General features: G+C 33.1%; 1 protein-coding gene across 1 annotated transcript; it reads left to right on the top strand.

Moving 5' to 3' along the window:
* Positions 1-189: 189 nt before the first annotated feature.
* LOC134263356 (zinc finger protein OZF-like) lies at positions 190-2,810 on the top strand. Its single transcript, XM_062745689.1, has 4 exons — positions 190-450; positions 700-822; positions 1,211-1,344; positions 1,757-2,810. The coding sequence occupies exons 1-4, from the start codon at positions 249-251 to the stop codon at positions 2,603-2,605; spliced, it is 1,308 nt and encodes a 435-aa protein (XP_062601673.1). The 5' UTR covers positions 190-248; the 3' UTR covers positions 2,606-2,810.
* The last annotated feature ends 15,199 nt before the right edge of the window (positions 2,811-18,009 follow it).

Here is an 18,009-nt window from a genome sequence, read left to right as displayed (position 1 = left end):
AATTGACAATGACTAATAAAGGTAAGATGTATAGCTGAACATATTAAAGCTATACAATATACATGTAGTAAAATTAAGATATTCAATTTAAGGGGCCATTTGAGACTCTTATCAAATATTACTCTTTTAAGGCTAAATTAATTTCTTGTTTACACCTGCTCAATCTTGTTTTGTAATTTGCCTAGATATATAAAAAGGGCCAACCAAGTCATTTTGTGAATGCCTTCAAAGAACCCTACAGTAATTGGATGAGATACGTCAATTGTGCTAGATCAGAATCAGAACAGAATGTAGTGGCGTTTCAGTACAAAGGACAGATCTATTACAGATCTTTTAAAGACATTCCTGCAGGAACAGAGCTCTTGGTATGGTATGGTAATGACTATGGGAAAGAACTAGGGATATATAGAGAAGAAATTGATGTTACTCCGAAAATTGTGAATGGAGAGGGTAAGTTTTTTATTATGCAAGTGGAATGTACAATTATAATTCTGAGAAGTTGAAATATCAACCATTAAATGGAAGTAGTTGTGGGGGTTTTGGTTAAATAGACAATTTTTCTATTTTGAAATTACGAATTTTTAAAAATAATATATACATGTAATAAAAATTGCACTATGTCAAATAAAAATACTATGTTTTAAAGTTTGTGCATTATTGTATGTGCATATAATGAGTTTATTTATTCTTTATTTTCAGAAGTGTTCTGCTGTCCTTGGTGTCAAATGGGATTCAGCAGCAAAGAATATATTGGAAAACACTGTAAATACAAACATGGATACAGTTTGTTTAAGGATATCAAGTCATATTTAAGGACTGAGGGTAATAGTTTTATTTTCTTATATGCTATTATTATTATTTCATAAAAACTTACTTGAATGAAAAATAAATTTTCAAACAAAATTTAAGTGAACTTTTGTTTAAAAAAAAAAAAAAGGAAAAAATATAATACTGTAAATGTATTATATTTAGCGTGTATGATATTTAGCGGAAAATGATTTTTAAACAAATTAGCGTAGATTTGATTTAGCGCATTTCTTAATGCTCTTATTCATGTATCAATGTTTAAGACATTTAGCGATGTACTTGAATTAGCGGATGTATCTTTCCGCCAAAAGCGCTAAAAAGAAAACACCGCCAAATATAATATGTTTACAGTATATGGACAATTTACAAATATATATTTATATATCAATGTCTGTTGACGCAGATATATTTCCGTGCCAGCATTGCAAACTCTGCTTTAGCACCTCTGATTTCCTTAAAAGACATGTTTTGCATTGCCAAAAGAAAGGAAAAGAAAATAGTGTTTGTTCACATTCAGTTAAATCTGTAGAGTGCCAGGTGAGTTTCCAGCTATGTTTACAATTATCGTAGGATATTGATTAACAAATATAAGCACCACTTACCAAAACGAATGAGTGAGAAAGTGAGAGTGAAAGGCATATAAAAAAGAGATACATTGTTCTTATATGTTTATAAAAAGATGAAAAAATAAAAAAAAAAAAAAGATATTGATTGACTTTCCAAGTTGTGTCAGATTTTTATGCCCCTGTAATTGAATATTTTTTTATGGATGGCCTAAATGGAACGCAGGATGAGAAACTATTTCAAAATAAAAACAACAGACAAATGAGTGCAGATTTTGTTAATTATAATAGAAACTTAACCATTGATATGAATTATTAATGAATGCCATTTGTCTTATACAGCTGTGATTATGCAATTTGTAATGATTTTATACTTTTTCATACAGGTTGAAAGACAAATAAAAAGGAGATTATCTGATATCCTTACTGATACGGAAGTGAGCAAGAACATCACCATTGGTGACAATATATCAAAACCTGCATATTCCAGGCATATTGAATGGGAAGATAAAATTTCTGAAGAACTACCAAGAGATCAATGCAAATATTCGGAAAAAATATTTTCTTCCTCAAAAGAAATATCAAACAACCTAGATCATGTAGAGAATACAACCATGAATGATAAGAGCACAAAAGTAATATCTGTAACAAATCCTTATAAATGCATGGTTTGTGATAAGGTGTTTAATCAGAGTGAAAATTTATATAGGCACATGTTAACACATACAGGTGATAATTCTTGTGATGTGTGTGGGAAGGCATTCAGACAATCAAGTGACTTACAGAGACACATGAGGACACACACAGGTGAGAAGCCTTATAGATGTGATGTGTGTGGGAAGGCATTCAACGTGTCACAGAACTTACAGACCCACATGAGGACACATACAGGTGAAAAGCCTTATAAATGTGATGTGTGTGGGAAGGCATTCAACCGGTATCATAGCTTACAGACACACATGAGGACACATACAGGTGATAAGCCTTATAGATGTGATGTGTGTGGGACGGCATTCAGACAATCAGGTGACTTACAGAAACACATGAGGACACATACAGGTGATAAGCCTTATAAATGTGATGTGTGTGGGAAGGCATTCAACCAGTCACAGAACTTGCAGACCCACATGAGGATACATACAGGTGATAAGCCTTATAAATGTGATGTGTGTGGAAAGGCATTCTCTGATCAGAGTTACTTTAGAAAACACAGGAGGATGCATTCGAACAGGTGATAATCTTAAATGAAGTGTCAATGGGAAGTTACACGGCCAGTCATTAATTAGTTTATTTATAGCGACGATGCATGAGGATACACTGTGAAAAAAATAGTTCCAATGTATGCAATGTGCTTTATGATAAATATTTTTAAAGAGACGCATAAGAAATCAAGAAACAGAAGGAGATACTTAAGCTTAAGGATATTTGTATTGATTATATTTTGATAAGAAAATTATTCAAATATTCATAATAGATTTCTTATGAAATTTCATTTAAAAATAAACTTGGATTGAAATGTACAAGTCTTGAGCTAAATTCTCAACGAAATGAATGCATGTTACCACTGACCAGATAATAGTGTTCATCAGAGCTTAATACCAGTACTGTAAACCAACTGTTATTCGCGTGCGAGAAATTTTCGCGAGAGCTCCGTCATGGCGAAATTTTCGCCGCGAACCGGTCCTTAGAGTCTATATGCCTAGTAAAAACATAAAAAATAGACTTGATCACAAAAATTAATTGTCGCGAACTAGTTTATCCTCGGTAAATCGCGAAATAAAGCCGTTGTGAGTAAAAGTTGGTGTACAGTAAATGTTTTATTCTTTTAAGCTCTGCTGGTTGAAGACCAAAATAGCTTATATATGCGATAGTAATGTGTTCATCTGTCTGTAAACAATTTTTCAAAATGTTACTTCTCCTGCAGATTTTGTCAGATTTCAATATAGATGTAACTTGTCCACAAGTAGACTACACTCAAATCTAGATGACGAAAGAAGACGAGAAGGCACTTCATACATTATCTATTAAATGGTAGCAATAAGTACAGCCATTTCTATGCTCAATTTTGTTTACTTTCACATTGCTTAAAATAAGATAGAGAAGTGTGAGTGTTAAAAAGATAAAGTACAATGTTATAATATACTATTTGTGTAAACATGCAAATGCAAGCCTTCGATTAAGTGATCTGATAGGATACTGGTATTTTACAACACTTGTTTGCCAGTAAATGATTAAAAAAAGAAAAGGTTATGCCAGCTTTGTTTAGTAAAATTTCGGTTGTTTTGAAAGAAAATAAAGTATTATACATGTAGTAAAAACAAAAAAATAGGAAAACGTGATTGATTACGCTTTTACCTGTGAAATTCCACCAAAAATGTACTGAAATTGCACCCTCGCAATAAAAAGAGTAGGCAGGTCTGAGAATATACACTAACTAAGGATCCTTACTTATTTTTTTTTTTAACTGTGACTTTTTTCGTTCGAGTTCGAATTTTTATTGTGGCCCTATCCTACCCCCAGTGATCATGAAAAGAAAAGAAAACTTGAATATACCGAGCATGCATCCATGCAAAAATGACTAATAATAGCTTTGCTGTTCTTGGGAGGATTGTTCCTATATATTCCTATGTTGAACTTTGATCCCCCCATTGTTGCCCCACTCAAACCCCGGGGGTCATGATTTGGACAAAACTTGAGGATGCTTCAATAAAAATGACTAATCAAGGCCTTGCTGTTCTTAGAAAAAATTTCCTATATATTCCAATGTAAAATTTAATCGAATCTAACCCACCTGAGGATACTTCCATAAGTTCCATATACCCGGTATAAAAATTACTAATCATGGATTTGGTTTTCTCCAGAAAAAAATTTTAAAGATATTTTTGCATATATTCCTTACATGTATGTAAAAATTGATCCCACATTGTGTTCCCACCCTAACCCCAAGAATTCTGATTACTACACTACCTGAGGATGCTTCCATTATATAAATATCACCATATATGTTGTGGCCTGGCTGTTTTAAAAGATTTTTTCTATATATTTCTATTCTATGTAAAGCTTTGATTGCCTATTATGACCCCACTCTACACACAGGGGTCATTATATGAACAAACATGAATTAACTCTGCAGGAGGAAATTCTCATATTATTATCATCAATCAAGGCTTTGCTGATCTTGAGAAGATTTTTACGATTAAAAATCGCTCCTTAAAAAGGAAAACTCGAAATTCAGAGCCATGGCCAGTTGTATGGTGTACATAAACTTTTAGAATATGGACCATAACTCAAGAACTCCTTGGCTAATAATTGTCAAATTTGTTTCAGCGTATCCTTGGTCCAAGAGCTCCTGTTTATACTAAACTAGGGTTGTGACTCTTAAACAAGGGTAGGTACCTAGAAAAATAGAAAAAAGTACTGGATGCTAAAGAATCTTGGGGAAACGACTGAGCAGATTTCACCAAATTTACAAACAAGGATGTAGATTAAATCAAAGTACTGAAAGTACTGAAAAGCGGTTAGCATGCTTTCATGGAATTTGACTGTACAGTGTAGACTAACAAAAAATGCAGTCAGTGATGATATTAAAGTAAGCATGCATATTTTTGTCCGATGTCATCAGCGAAGAAGCAGACACACTGACTTTTGTAGTACTTAACTAAATGGAAAAACCAATAACATCCCAGACTGATGTCACAAATGTATGTTTCAAAATATCAACCTGAGATTTTCAGTTTGAAAGACAGGAAGTTTAATTTCAAAAATTTCTTCCTAATTGTCTCCATTGGTGGCGTCCAAATGTGCTCAGAACGAAAAAAAATATGTTGATGTTGCAAATTTAATTGTCTTTCATGCTCTGTTGACTCTGAAATTAGGTAACTGTAAAGCCTACTCAAAAAGAAAATAAAACAAGTATACTTTTCAAAAAAGCTTACCGTCTTTAGCAACAATTTTAAATAGTAAACAGATCTATACTTCTTTTGAATTTCTTGATTTTGTATTTCTAAATAAGCTTTTTACGGGCATTAGCCCTACCACGGTTGTCGCTCTGTCATCTCCGTAAACGTTGGCTGGCCGAGAGCTTTCGGCAAACCTCGGCTGATTCCCATTCACTCTTCAAACAAGAAAGGGGAAAAGAATAATAACAAAATTGTAAAGTCTGCAAGCAATAACTATCAAATTTTATTTATAATGAAATTAAAGAGACCTTTTTATTTATCGCTATAAAACACTTGTATCACTATAAAACAGTAAAAACGCTATGTTATTAAGAATTAATTACTGCTGATTTTGTTGTTCGTTTTGTCATTTTTTTAAGATTGGAATTGTACGAAAGGAAGAAAGACAAGTAAACAAGATAATAAAGTTTTAAGAAATGTACACTATTGACTTTAAATACAATAAATGTTCGAATTAGTAAATGGTACATGACAATAATTCAAAAAAGAGTCTTGTAAGCACGATATATATAAACGAACATATACTGAGTATTTGGCAAATATTTAAAGCTATATATGCCGTATTAGTGTTTTATTTTAAAAGTAATAAATATATGTGGTGTCTCATCAAGTTATATAAGTTATATACTTTCTGCAAATAAGACAATTCCACTCCATCACTTTTAAAAGTTACGAAATATTATTTGGTAAAAATTTTCTCTCCGTGTCGGATAAAAAGCCGCCTCTTATTGTGATATTCATGACCACGTTGTCTCGCATGTTTACAGGAAACAATGGCCCAAACTCGTGAATGAACCGAAAAGCATGATGGTCTACTACGTTTTTACTACAAACACGTGAGTTAGGGATTGTCAATATTGTGAGCACCTCAGAGTTGGTTGCTTTTTGTACCGAGGAATAATCACGGGCAATTGCCTTTTCAATGGACATTTTCGGTTGGGTGAACTTCTACAGCTGTCAGCGACTATGGATAAAGAAGTATGGAAACCATGTTGTGCCAAAATGAAATAACCAATACAAACAAATAATATAATTTGATCAATCAAAATGGTTATCAGATACATTCGATTCTGCATTTCTTAATGGTTCAAAACAACAAAAAGTATTCCACAGAATATCATGTATAAATCTGCACAATATACCGAATGCCAAAACCAATATACTACTAAATAATATATTTATATTCTTTACATATGAACCACAGTATTTCTGACCCCTTGAAAATAATATAAAAAATCTTGCAAGTTGGTTATCAGCATTGGCTCGGGCTAATTCGAAAGTGAAATTTGGAGTTTGGCAGTAAATTGTAGTGAATGAATAAAATTTAGTAGTGAAAGATATTGAAACCTATTTTACTTGTCAGATTTCTTCGAGCTAGTTGATTTTTATTCTAACTGTTCTATCCCCCCACCCACTTTAAAAAAAAACCGATGCTACCTACCTGAATTAATTTTTCTTAATGGTGTTCATCAAAATGCTTGGTTGTGCCCTCAAACTGGAATAGTTTTTAGAGGCCTGGAATTCCTTGACCAATTTTATTTTATTAGCCCAACTATATTTCTAAGAAGGCAAGATGTATGGTATGTAAGTTTCATCTACATATGTTATGTAGTTCATATTAAAAAGCCAAAAGGGATAATGACGATATCCCATTCAGGGTGTAAACATAGCAGTTTAAATTACTTTCCATACATTGTATTTGACATGAAATATCTTTTGCGCATGATGCGCTCCATACTGAAGATCCGTAATTGTTCACCCAACCGAAAATGTCCACTAGCAGTACAGCACGGGGAAACTCTAAACAAACGGACCTGTACAATGGAGTGGGGAAAACTTTAATTTTCATCATTGTTAATCATTTGTATGCAAATATGAGCATGGGATTAGTGGATAATAATGTACATAATGCATCAGGTCTTTCTGAGAGCGATTTAAAAAACTAGCCTTTTTGAAAAACACATGTAGTATTTTATGTAGTAACCCATAAATGCATTAAATGCAACTCATTGAGCTGATTGGTCTATTTGTGTCCCTCACTGAACAGACGTCACAAAAAATAGTTTCCTCGACCTGATGATTCTCGCGATGCTTTTCCCGCGCACATGCGCAGATCCAGGATAAACATCAGTCCTTTATAAATATGCATGAGAATATCGTGTTCTTTTCCTGACCAGTACTTTGTTAATACCGAATAAAATTTCGTCGAATTTGCAAGATTGCTTCATTTCTGGTAGCTTATCATACTCCAGAAATTTTTGTTCGGTTTCAGCTGTGCAAAAATACTGTTTAACACGGCATACATATCTTTAAATAATGTGACGTTTATAATCGTTTGTAATGATTAGACTGAGTACAGAATTGATCCCTGGAAACAAAGCTTTCATCATCTTTTAAATAATTTCAATTGAGAAAAAAGGAGAAGAAAACAAACGTTTCATTATGGAAGTAATCTATAACTGTACAGCTTACAGATGCAGGGTTCTCCATAAGCTGTTTTACTGTGTTGCTCCCGACGCTGCAAAATTTTCTCCGATACAGTAACGATTAAAATTTTATGCATGCGACACATTTTTAAGGAACTCGTAAGAATATCATCCTATCCTGAAGTTTCCCTATTTTTTCCTTTGCAATTCGGTAATTTGATAAAAAAAGAACTGACAAAAAAGTACAACAACTTTACTTTCAAAAGTGGTAATTAGTTTGATTGTATCGATCAGAATTTCCCCTGCTTTTCATAGCACGTGTTTTTACTTTTATCAATATGTATGACGAAAATATTTGTATATCGAAATAGTGATTTATTTTAAAAAGTGTGCGCATATGTACCTATATAAGTTTAATGAAAAGTAATTCAGTTGCGAATCTGATCCCGAAAATAGCGCGAAATTTTAGTGCTTCACGTAAACTCTGCAACACAGTAAAATTTCAAATGATGGAGAACCCTGCAGATGTATTCAGTTTTTTTATATATAAAAATTTCTTCATGTACTAGTATTACTTAAGTTAATTAAAGGGATGGCTAAATATTTTGGCAAGGAAAATGAAACTCGATCGAGAGATTCTCCGATGTTTTGCAGTCTGTAATAACCTTCAACCCCTTAAGCCAGTAATTAACCCGTCCTTTCTGTGCCAGTAGCATAATTCGATCAAATATTTATTGTTCATGAGGGGTGCCTTATAATTAATCACAGGCACCTGAATTTTTATCAGTAAGTCTCTAAATTAGCCAAATATCGAAACATTCTACCCCATTATGTACAGTTTAGATACACAAGGTGTGCAACGCCATTTTGACCCCCTGTTCAATTCAGGCTTCAATTTAACACATAAATCGGATATGCCTACTGGTTTTCGTGTAGCATTGGGTTCAAATATGATATTTCTCGCTATATATTTCTTCCTTAAGTTTAAATCCAACGCGTTGATAATGTTATCAGCTAAACTTCATGCTGACTTCAAATTTCGTCACAGGGCCCGATCGCCATCAGCTGACGTCACGGAAATTTAATCTCGACACCAAATGCTCCTATACATAAAATTTTAAAATACAACAATAAATTTATTTCATTGACAAACAAAATCAGATAAAAATTAAAAACCGAAAGATTATGTTGTTTTGATAGTCTTGATTTTATTTAACATATGTTATATGTGTTAGAAACAAATCATTGGTAAAGGCTTTGTTGAAGTTTCTGTTGTCGATAGGTAGCGCCTTATGGAGGTTTCCGGTTGCCGACACATGCCATATAGCGGCTAGCGAAGCTAACCGCTTAAAAATGTTCAAGGCATCACTTTTGGGGCGAAAGGCCAAGGTCACTTAAAATTTGAACAAAAATAATATTTTCTTAAAAGTTGTTGATATATTGCTTTCAAAAAGCACTAGGATCATCAAATCTTGTAAGTTAATCGTAAGACCTCTTATCATGTTCACTCAAAAGTAGGTCACGGTGACAGACTTTTTAAATTTTGCGGCCATTCTTTGAAAAATGATTAGGAGGCATATTTTGATCAATTTAGGCCTATGATTTTCGAACATTTTTAGTTGATGCATCTTGGGTCTTCGGACTATGATCTACTTTTTGAACTTTGCAGGCATTTTATTTCAAAGCGTTTTTGAGCCATACATGTAATCTTGACATTTTAAGGCCTATGATAATAAAAATTAATGGTAAGTTGATGCATCTTTGGACCTTAAACGTCAACTGAAAAGTAGGTCATCGTGATCTATTTTCCAATTTATATGGTTTAAATTATGTATTTCACGTACTAAATGGCTTAGAATTATCAAATTTTGTCAGTTAATGTAACGGGGGGGGCAGGGGCCATGAAAATCATATGTTTTGTTCCATAAACTTCACTATAGTAAATGTTCATTGATAAAATTGCCATAGTGAAATTGATAGCAAGGTTTGTAAGGAAAAAATTGGAAATGATAGTAAGTTGGCTTTGAAAAAGTTGGCCACGACCCCCCCCGGATGATAACAGATAGCAAACCTGAGTGACCCAGGTGATCTAAAAAGATACGACTTCAAACCTTTTATTCATTCGCGCTTTAACAATTTCAGGTATAAAAAAAAAATTTCTAGAGGCCCCTTACTTTCAAAAACGATGTACCTTGTCTGATTGTGTCCTGGAGTATAAAAATAATGAACAGTTCTAACAGGTTTAAAATTAACTCTGTTTATCGGTTGTCATTTGATAACACCGGCAAAATCAAACAATAAATCAACCGGAAATGGTCTTTCTTAGCAGCGAGTTTTCAATCATGAACATCGAACCCGACTATTGATAGGACCAAGTGATCGCTTCTCCAAGCGTTGCTATAATATCTACACACAATCTCAAAACAATGCGAGACCTTAATTAGTTCCCTGATGACTTCCGCTCGCTATATCCTGAGCGGAGAGTTTCAGCACCAATATGCCTTAATCAAAAGACGCATTAAACCTCACGAACTACTCTCATATTGAATTCCAACAGTGTGATCTGATGTCCCCTTCATTCAGTTCGCCATCTTAATGTAATAATGTAACGCGCTCAGTCGGAGGACACTTTACGACGTTATATCATGAGATCTAACAACAACAACTACCAGTCATAATGCAGGTATATGGTGTTTTTATGTTTGTTTAGGATTAGCTTAACATGAATTAACAATGATGCCATCTTAGTGGGTTTATGTTATCTGGTTTTTGAATGATGATGGCAAGATAAATATCTTTCAGAAGAGGCAATAAGCAATACAAAATCTACTAGTCAAAGAATTCCCTCAAGATTAGTACCAATCGTTGCTTCTAATGATAACGTATCCTTTTTTAATCGTTTATATTGAAGGTAGTCATTGTGATATTGCTTCAAAGGTCTTAAATGCGCAATCACATCCGCCTGTCATCCATTGTAATACTCCAAAGATTACATTGCAATATAATATCTAGCAGCTCAGTCCGGGACACTTAGTATTAGGTACGACATTTTCATTTGTCTCCACAAATTAGCAGTGAGTAATAACCATCATCATCATTATGTAACTTTGAAAAAACCCTGACAATCAATACCAGAGACGAGAGGCCTAATCCCGAAACAGCAGGCCGCGTGTTCCCGCCATAACTTCTCACGTCTGCCCGGCGAAGTGCTCACTATCTTAACGCGATCAGTAAAGGAACGAAAGTAATGTGAGCATTGTGGAAATTGTTTCCAATATATATAATTGATACAGCTTTTTTGACTTTTTTATTGATATTGGGTTCCTTGTGAAGTGTTAAGACGTGGGATGAAAGAGAGCGCCTGCAATGACTGTGTTACAAATTTAATCTCGACAACGAGGCTCGACACTTCATTTCATTTTGTTTGAATACTAGTACTAAAAAGATCTTTTAATCACATTTTCATAGAGTCACCGTATTATTCTTCGATGCTTTGAATTCTTACGTCTTCTATGAAGAAGATGAAGATAACACACAGTGATTCTTCTCCTACAGACAATAGAAACCGTACACAGAAGCCCTAGGAATCGGATCAGGTGTTATATATCTATATCTATCTTCACGGAGTTACGTGTGTAAGTCCTTACTTAGGTGTCTACAGTAAAAGTCCACAAATAAATAGAATTATCCGACAAAGTATTATAATACGGGTTATCAAATTTCAAGGTTTAGCAGACAAATATTTTTGTAGAAAACACAGATTGTAAAAAAATATTTCAACCAACATCATTTTCCAGAGAAAAATAAAGTTTTTGAGTTAGATGTATATTTTCCCTACGGAAGCAGGTTTTGTAGAAATCACAACATGCATTTTTAATAAGCCAATTTAATTAAGCCACAGGGTCTAAGCTTACGCAAATAATACATGTATCATATTCGTGGTATCTTTTTTTTTTTTTTTTTCATTTCAACTTTCAACTTTTTTCAACGAAAATAAAATTTAAATTAAAAAAAAAAGGAACAATGAATTAGCACAAATATTTCTTAAATACTTTTATCATTTCAAGAACCTTTTTTTATTTACGCGACTTTAAAATCTTAGATTAAAAAACTCTGCCTGTTTAGTTTTAAATTTAAGAAATAGTCACTAAATCCTTTTTATTAAGTTAGCATTTTTCTGCCTGCCGCGATAGAAATATAATTCCATTTATTAATTGATAATCAATTATACAAGTTACTGATCCTGTTACTATTTAAATTCTATATGAAGTTTCTGAGTCTGCTTGATGTAAAGACAGTGAAATCTCACCGGGAATCCAGTGAAGTACGGTAGAATGGCTTAATACATCAATCAATATTAAATTTATTAAATATTTAACAATGTGTTAAAGTACTAAAGATATACATAGTGTTAGACACTAAATGCATGGTACTCGCCTCTGTAAAGAAAACAAATGAAACAAGAAAAGATGAAATCAAACAGGAATGATCAAGATCAGATAATTATTTGTCTAAAATTCTCTTTCATCAAGATCATAAAGATTTCGTTAAGCTACCCCCCCCCCTCCAAAAAAAAACGGCATCAACTTAAAAATGAAATATGTGGAAATAAAGAACAGTAAAAAAAAAACTTTTTAAAAATCCACTAAAACAATACACAAACATAGGTTTCTTAAACATCAACGGTGGGATCAGGTGCCATGGAGGAGTAAGCATCCCCAGTCGACCGATCACACTGCTGTTGATCTAACCGTGACATACTATTTTCAAGGGATTGGATAATCATAATTAATATAGTGAATGGTATTTATTTAAAGAAATTTCCCCCATAGAGGTCGTACTGAATGCCTGAAGTCAGTATATATATATATAGACACGCTAGCTAATTAGAAAGATAATTGTTTAATTCCATGTCAGCCAATTTTTCAAAAGGGGGGGGGGGTTGAAGGCGAAAACAGTTAAAACGTACGTTGTACACATACATATAGTTAAATAACTCAATAGAATATCGATACTGGGTGGAATATGGTTTGTGGCAACGCACTTTGAAAAAATTACGCACTTTGAAAAATTTTTTCAAAGTGCGTTAAATTTTGGGACCAGGTTAACGCACTTTGAAAAAATAATTTTTTTTTCAAAGTGCGTTAATATCGACCATTTTAACGCACTTTGAAAAAAAAAAATTCTGCATGGCTTAGTCAATATTCCTACAAATTATCATTTGAACCTGATTTGATACTTTTTGTCCCCCGCTTGAAAAGTGGGAGATATTAATTTGGGTCTATCTGTCAGTCCGTCCGTCTAGCTGTCCGTCCATCCGTCTTTCTGTAACGCTTTCGTTTCCACACGATATCTCGCCAACCCTTTGAACATTTGCAATGAAATTTAACATAACAGAATCCCTGTGGCCTTAGGAAGACCCCTTTTGAATTTGGGGTCAAAGGGTCAACATTCAATGTCGTAAAGAACTACGAACGATAGTATTGTTCTTCCGCCTATCTCTTAGTCAATTCTCAAAAGTTAACATATTGGAATGATTCTAAAAATAATTATAGATATTTATATGAATTTTCATGAACCTTACTTATTTGGGATACCAAAGAGAAATAACTCTATAATTTTGGCAAAACTTGTGTTTTTAAATACCTGGAGTATTTTTAACAGAGAGATTCCTTTTTACAGATATGGTATCAAATTAACATTTAAAAGTTTTTTGGTACTGTAGATTCCTTAATATAAAAAACGAAAAAAAATGCTAATTTTTCACGTAATTTTAAAGTATCAAAAAAAAAAATAATTGTATTTTATTTTTATATATGCTTAAATCTATGTAAAATCTGTTCATTAACCGTTCATTAGCGAATTATAATTCTAGTTATTTGACGTTTGAGAGAATAGTTTGCGATAAAAAACACTCGCGAAAAATAAGGAAATATAATTAAATGTAATTAATGTTATTATATTCTGATTTTCCTGAAAATGAACATAAATAGTCTTTGAGATTTAACAGAACAAAATTTCGATTTACTACAGACTTCCTTGTACAGTGCTTATACTGTATTTAGAATGCTCTTTTTTTCAAATATCATTGACACTTAAGGTTACGAGTTATAGAAATAGATATATCTGGGTGGGAATGATAAAGTGTTGAGCTGATAAACCTTAATTCAGCCAGTCTTTTCTTTGTTTTCCGTTTCTTGGTTTTCTTTAATTCATCAGTTTTTAGAAAGAAATACATCAAAGTAAAGGCACCACAAAGCGGAGCATTCCTTCCCAAAAAAGCATGTTCAGTAAATCATTTGACACCGATCCCGATACAAATTACGTCAATTCCACACAGAAAAAACTAACATACACATAAAGTAATAACACACATAATCGCATCACAATATCCCATCATACGTTGCGAGGGGATAATACTGATGTCTATTTCTAAAATATGTCTAATTCCTTTTGTTTCATGAAAATTTTTTCAAAGTGCGTTAAATGTTTACATGGTGTAAAATTATGATGTACAGTTTTAACGCACTTTGAAAAATTTTTTCAAAGTGCGTTGATTTGGTCCCAAATTCAACGCACTTTGAAAAATTTTTTCAAAGTGCGTTAACCTGGTCCCAAAACTTAACGCACTTTGAAAAAAAATTTCAAAGTGCGTAATTTTTCAAAGTGCGTTGTAACAATGGTTTTTGAAAGTGGGACGTTGATCAATCTGGGAAAAAGTACTTGTATACATTACCAGAAAGTTTTTGAAAAAGAAAGGAAAATAAATCTCCGAACCTGGAAATCCTATTTTGTAAAGGGATGGGGTTTTATTTTGTTTTTACAACCGAATTTCTTTATATATTACAACATTAGCCTTTCACCTTACATTTTCTGTAGTAAAAACACAACAAAAAAATTGGAACTTTCTTATTTCTCTTTCTTTTTTGCAAATCCAAAGGGGGGGTTGCAACCCCCGTAACCCCCCCTCGGGATCCGCCACTGTATATTGAGACTTTGGTGGTGTGATTGAACATTGTATAATTTCCTTTTCGAGAATTTTTCACTCAAATGGAGAAGCCACCTCTTGCCAGTGGAGAGCTGCAAATTTTGTCCTATACTTGGCATTTAGGGCCATTGAGCAGGGAGGGATCTTTTTTCGTGCCAGCACCTACTACGACACGGGACCTCGGATAATACGGTCTAAATCTCATCCGAAGGACCGAACTCCACGTCCTATAGTGGGATTCGAACCCACGACGTATTGGTCGACTCCTTACTACTGTACTTCGTAACTCTATATAGAGCAGACGCCGTAACCACAGTGCCACGCGGGCGACTGCATCCAAGGGGGGGGGGGAGAGAGAGAGAGAGAGAGAAAGAGTCATTATCCATATGTACTCGTGAAGATTATCTATGTTTAACTAAATTGTTAAAATGATTTAATTATAAAACACTATTCAAATGATATTTTTAAATATTTATTTATTTAGAACGGATAACTTTTCTTCAAAAACTGAAAACGTTAGTATATATATATATATACATTGTTTAACGATTTAAAAAAAAAGTACTCGGGGGAGGGGTTGCTAGGAATGGGGCGAATTGCTATATATAGCGAGATTTCCCACGGAAGACTAGCTATATATTGAAACTTCCCCGGGGGAAGTCCCACTGTATAGTCTTCCGAAGGAAGCATCACTATGTAGTCAGTCTTCCAGGGGAAATCTTTCCATCTAGCGAGACTTCCGAGGGAATGGCATGTATCGGGTATACACCTGAACTTATAACAAACATCAGTCATTTAAAAATTTAAGTTTGATTGATAAAGTATTGAGGCAGAAAATTGAAAAAACTCGAATAACCCCGGCCCGAGTTTGCTTGCCTAATTTTACCAACACTCTTAGCGAACACCCCTGCCACCTAGCGTTATAATGCGGCACTAAATTCGGACAACTTGTATTCGTCTTCATTGAATATGCTTCATTGTTTGCGTGATTGAGTTAACGTTCGTAATAGATATAATCATTTGAGAAACTGTATCAATTTAAAAGAAAGTAAGATGAATTTACAAGAATAAAGCAACAAGCAGTAAGGACAAAATGAAGAAGGATAAAAGTCAAAGTGAAATGTAATAAAGACAAATATAAAAACAATAAAGTGACATATAGTTAGAATAATAACAAAGCATAAAGAAGTAGGCAGAATAAGAATAAAAGCAAGATACATAGACTTTTGGCGGTAATTCCCTTCCATAGTAAAACGGGGCCGTTTTCCCGTTTATTTCTTATTTCCTTATTTATTATTTAGTTCATCAATAAAACTAAAACGCACTTTAATTTGAAAAATGTATTAGTGATATTACTTATTTTATAGTGAACATATGAATAATACTGATTTATTCGCCATTACAGTAAAAAGTGCACTGCATGAAAATAAAAAAAAAACCAAAATGATTTCGACTTGATTTATATTATGTAACTTGGTAATTTATATAACTGTTTAAAAAATTATATTGTTAAAAAAGAATGTTTAAATTGTACATTTCATTTGTGTATGTTGAAATGCCCCTCGGCGCCCTTGATCATGTTGATTGGTAAATAAAATATCTTGTATCTTGTATAACCATGACGACCGTTAAAAAAAGCAGTAGCACACACATTTGAAACAATAACATGGTGACAGTTGTGACAAAAAAAACCCAAAAAACAAACAAACAGTAAACTTTTGAATATATCCGATGTTTTACAACATATGAATATATGTATTTTCATCAGGTGCCCCAGTAGACCTCTATTAGCTGGGTATGCTTTCTACGTAAGTACGCGGTACAACACCGAAAACGGAAAATGCCGTAAATAGAAAATTGGCAGAATTAAAATTAAAAAAATGAAAATAGGTGTGTCATCCAACGCTATAAACATGTACCGTCTGTGAAAGGAATATATCTCATGCTAAAAAGAGATTTTATATAGTTTGTTTGTGTGTGTGTTTTGTTCAAAAAGTCACCATCGGTTTTCGACAATCATCAGGCCGTTGGACGCTTCCCAATTCAGGCAAAGGATACTGCACGAGAGTGGGCGGGTCCTAATCAACCAATTAAATCGCTTGTTTAATGGAATGAAACCCGTGATTCAAATTGTTCAATTGTCAAATCCAATAGTATCACAAGTTTGGCTTTCCAGAAAGCCTGAAATGTCATCTCTTTGGCTGCATTTGTGTCAAAGAATAAACAGTGGAAAGTAACATTTTTCTATAAAAAAACAGAAGATTTTTTTTTCATTTTTAGGAGAATGGTAACTAGATATTGAACTGGAAAAAGGGTAGTTTTCAAACTCCAAAATCTTATGTTGTAGATGGGAAGGAAAGGTTTAAACTTTTTGATTATTTCTGAAAAACCGTTTATTTGGAGAAGACATGACTATACTAAAAGAAAAAGTATGATAAGGGAGAGGACTTGCAGTGAACATGCATTTACAACATTAAAAGGTTAAAGAGTCGGGCTGGGACTCAGATTTGAAGAAAACATATTTTTCTGAAATTTTCTAAATAATATCACGATTCATGCTTAAGCATTTCACACTGAACTATATATAAATCGTGTTTAGAAACCTCTTTTATCCGGAAAATCCTAAAACAACTAATTTTGGAACACGTTTAATTGACACGTATTCTCATACATTGTACTTTAGAATGTGAACGGATTATAAACTTCTTCATATAGGCATGTATCGAACTTTGGAATAATTACATTTTTACAAGTAAATTTGGATATCAAATTTAAATATGCTAAACATTCACTCCATACCTTCGTACTATTCACCGACAGATAGAATCCAAAAGCAATTAATATTTTCTGAGAATGTATTTTAAAATCACATAATATTATTATAACTAAAAGAATTTTAGATGCGTTTGTATTTCTTAATTTATTTAAAAACACACTCAAGATGGTAACAACAGCTGACAAAGTTCCACTTAGCGCTTTTAAATAGAGGTAATACGATAGTAAAATTTAAATGATATCAGATAAAATTAAGCATTCACGAATTATCTGAAAAAAATTCCCAATTTGCCAACCCTGAATTTATGACTGTTTTAGGAATATATTTAAATTTTGGCTTCATTTCAATAACATAGAAAAAATTATTTAATTACTTTTTTGCCATTAATACAGTTGAAAATTGCATAAAAAATGATTGCAAGTTCTTTTATTATATATCATTAAAAAGAAAACTGTAGACATTCAAGAAAATACTCGATCATAATCTTTGT

This window comes from Saccostrea cucullata, unplaced genomic scaffold (assembly GCF_032062105.1).
Source record: "Saccostrea cucullata isolate Sc308-1 unplaced genomic scaffold, CSIRO_AGI_Scuc_v1 ctg10409, whole genome shotgun sequence".
Lineage (NCBI taxonomy): Eukaryota > Metazoa > Mollusca > Bivalvia > Ostreida > Ostreidae > Saccostrea > Saccostrea cuccullata.
Note: the sequence above shows the minus strand (reverse complement) of the source record. Positions and strands in the feature narration are given on the sequence as shown.

Coding starts and splice junctions, on each gene's coding strand:
- LOC134263356 (XM_062745689.1), top strand. CDS start 249: ATGAGATACGTCAATTGTGCTAGATCAGAATCAGAACAGAATGTAGTG. Junction 451..699: donor GAAAATTGTGAATGGAGAGG/GTAAGTTTTTTA, acceptor CTTTATTTTCAG/AAGTGTTCTGCTGTCCTTGG. Junction 823..1,210: donor GTCATATTTAAGGACTGAGG/GTAATAGTTTTA, acceptor CTGTTGACGCAG/ATATATTTCCGTGCCAGCAT.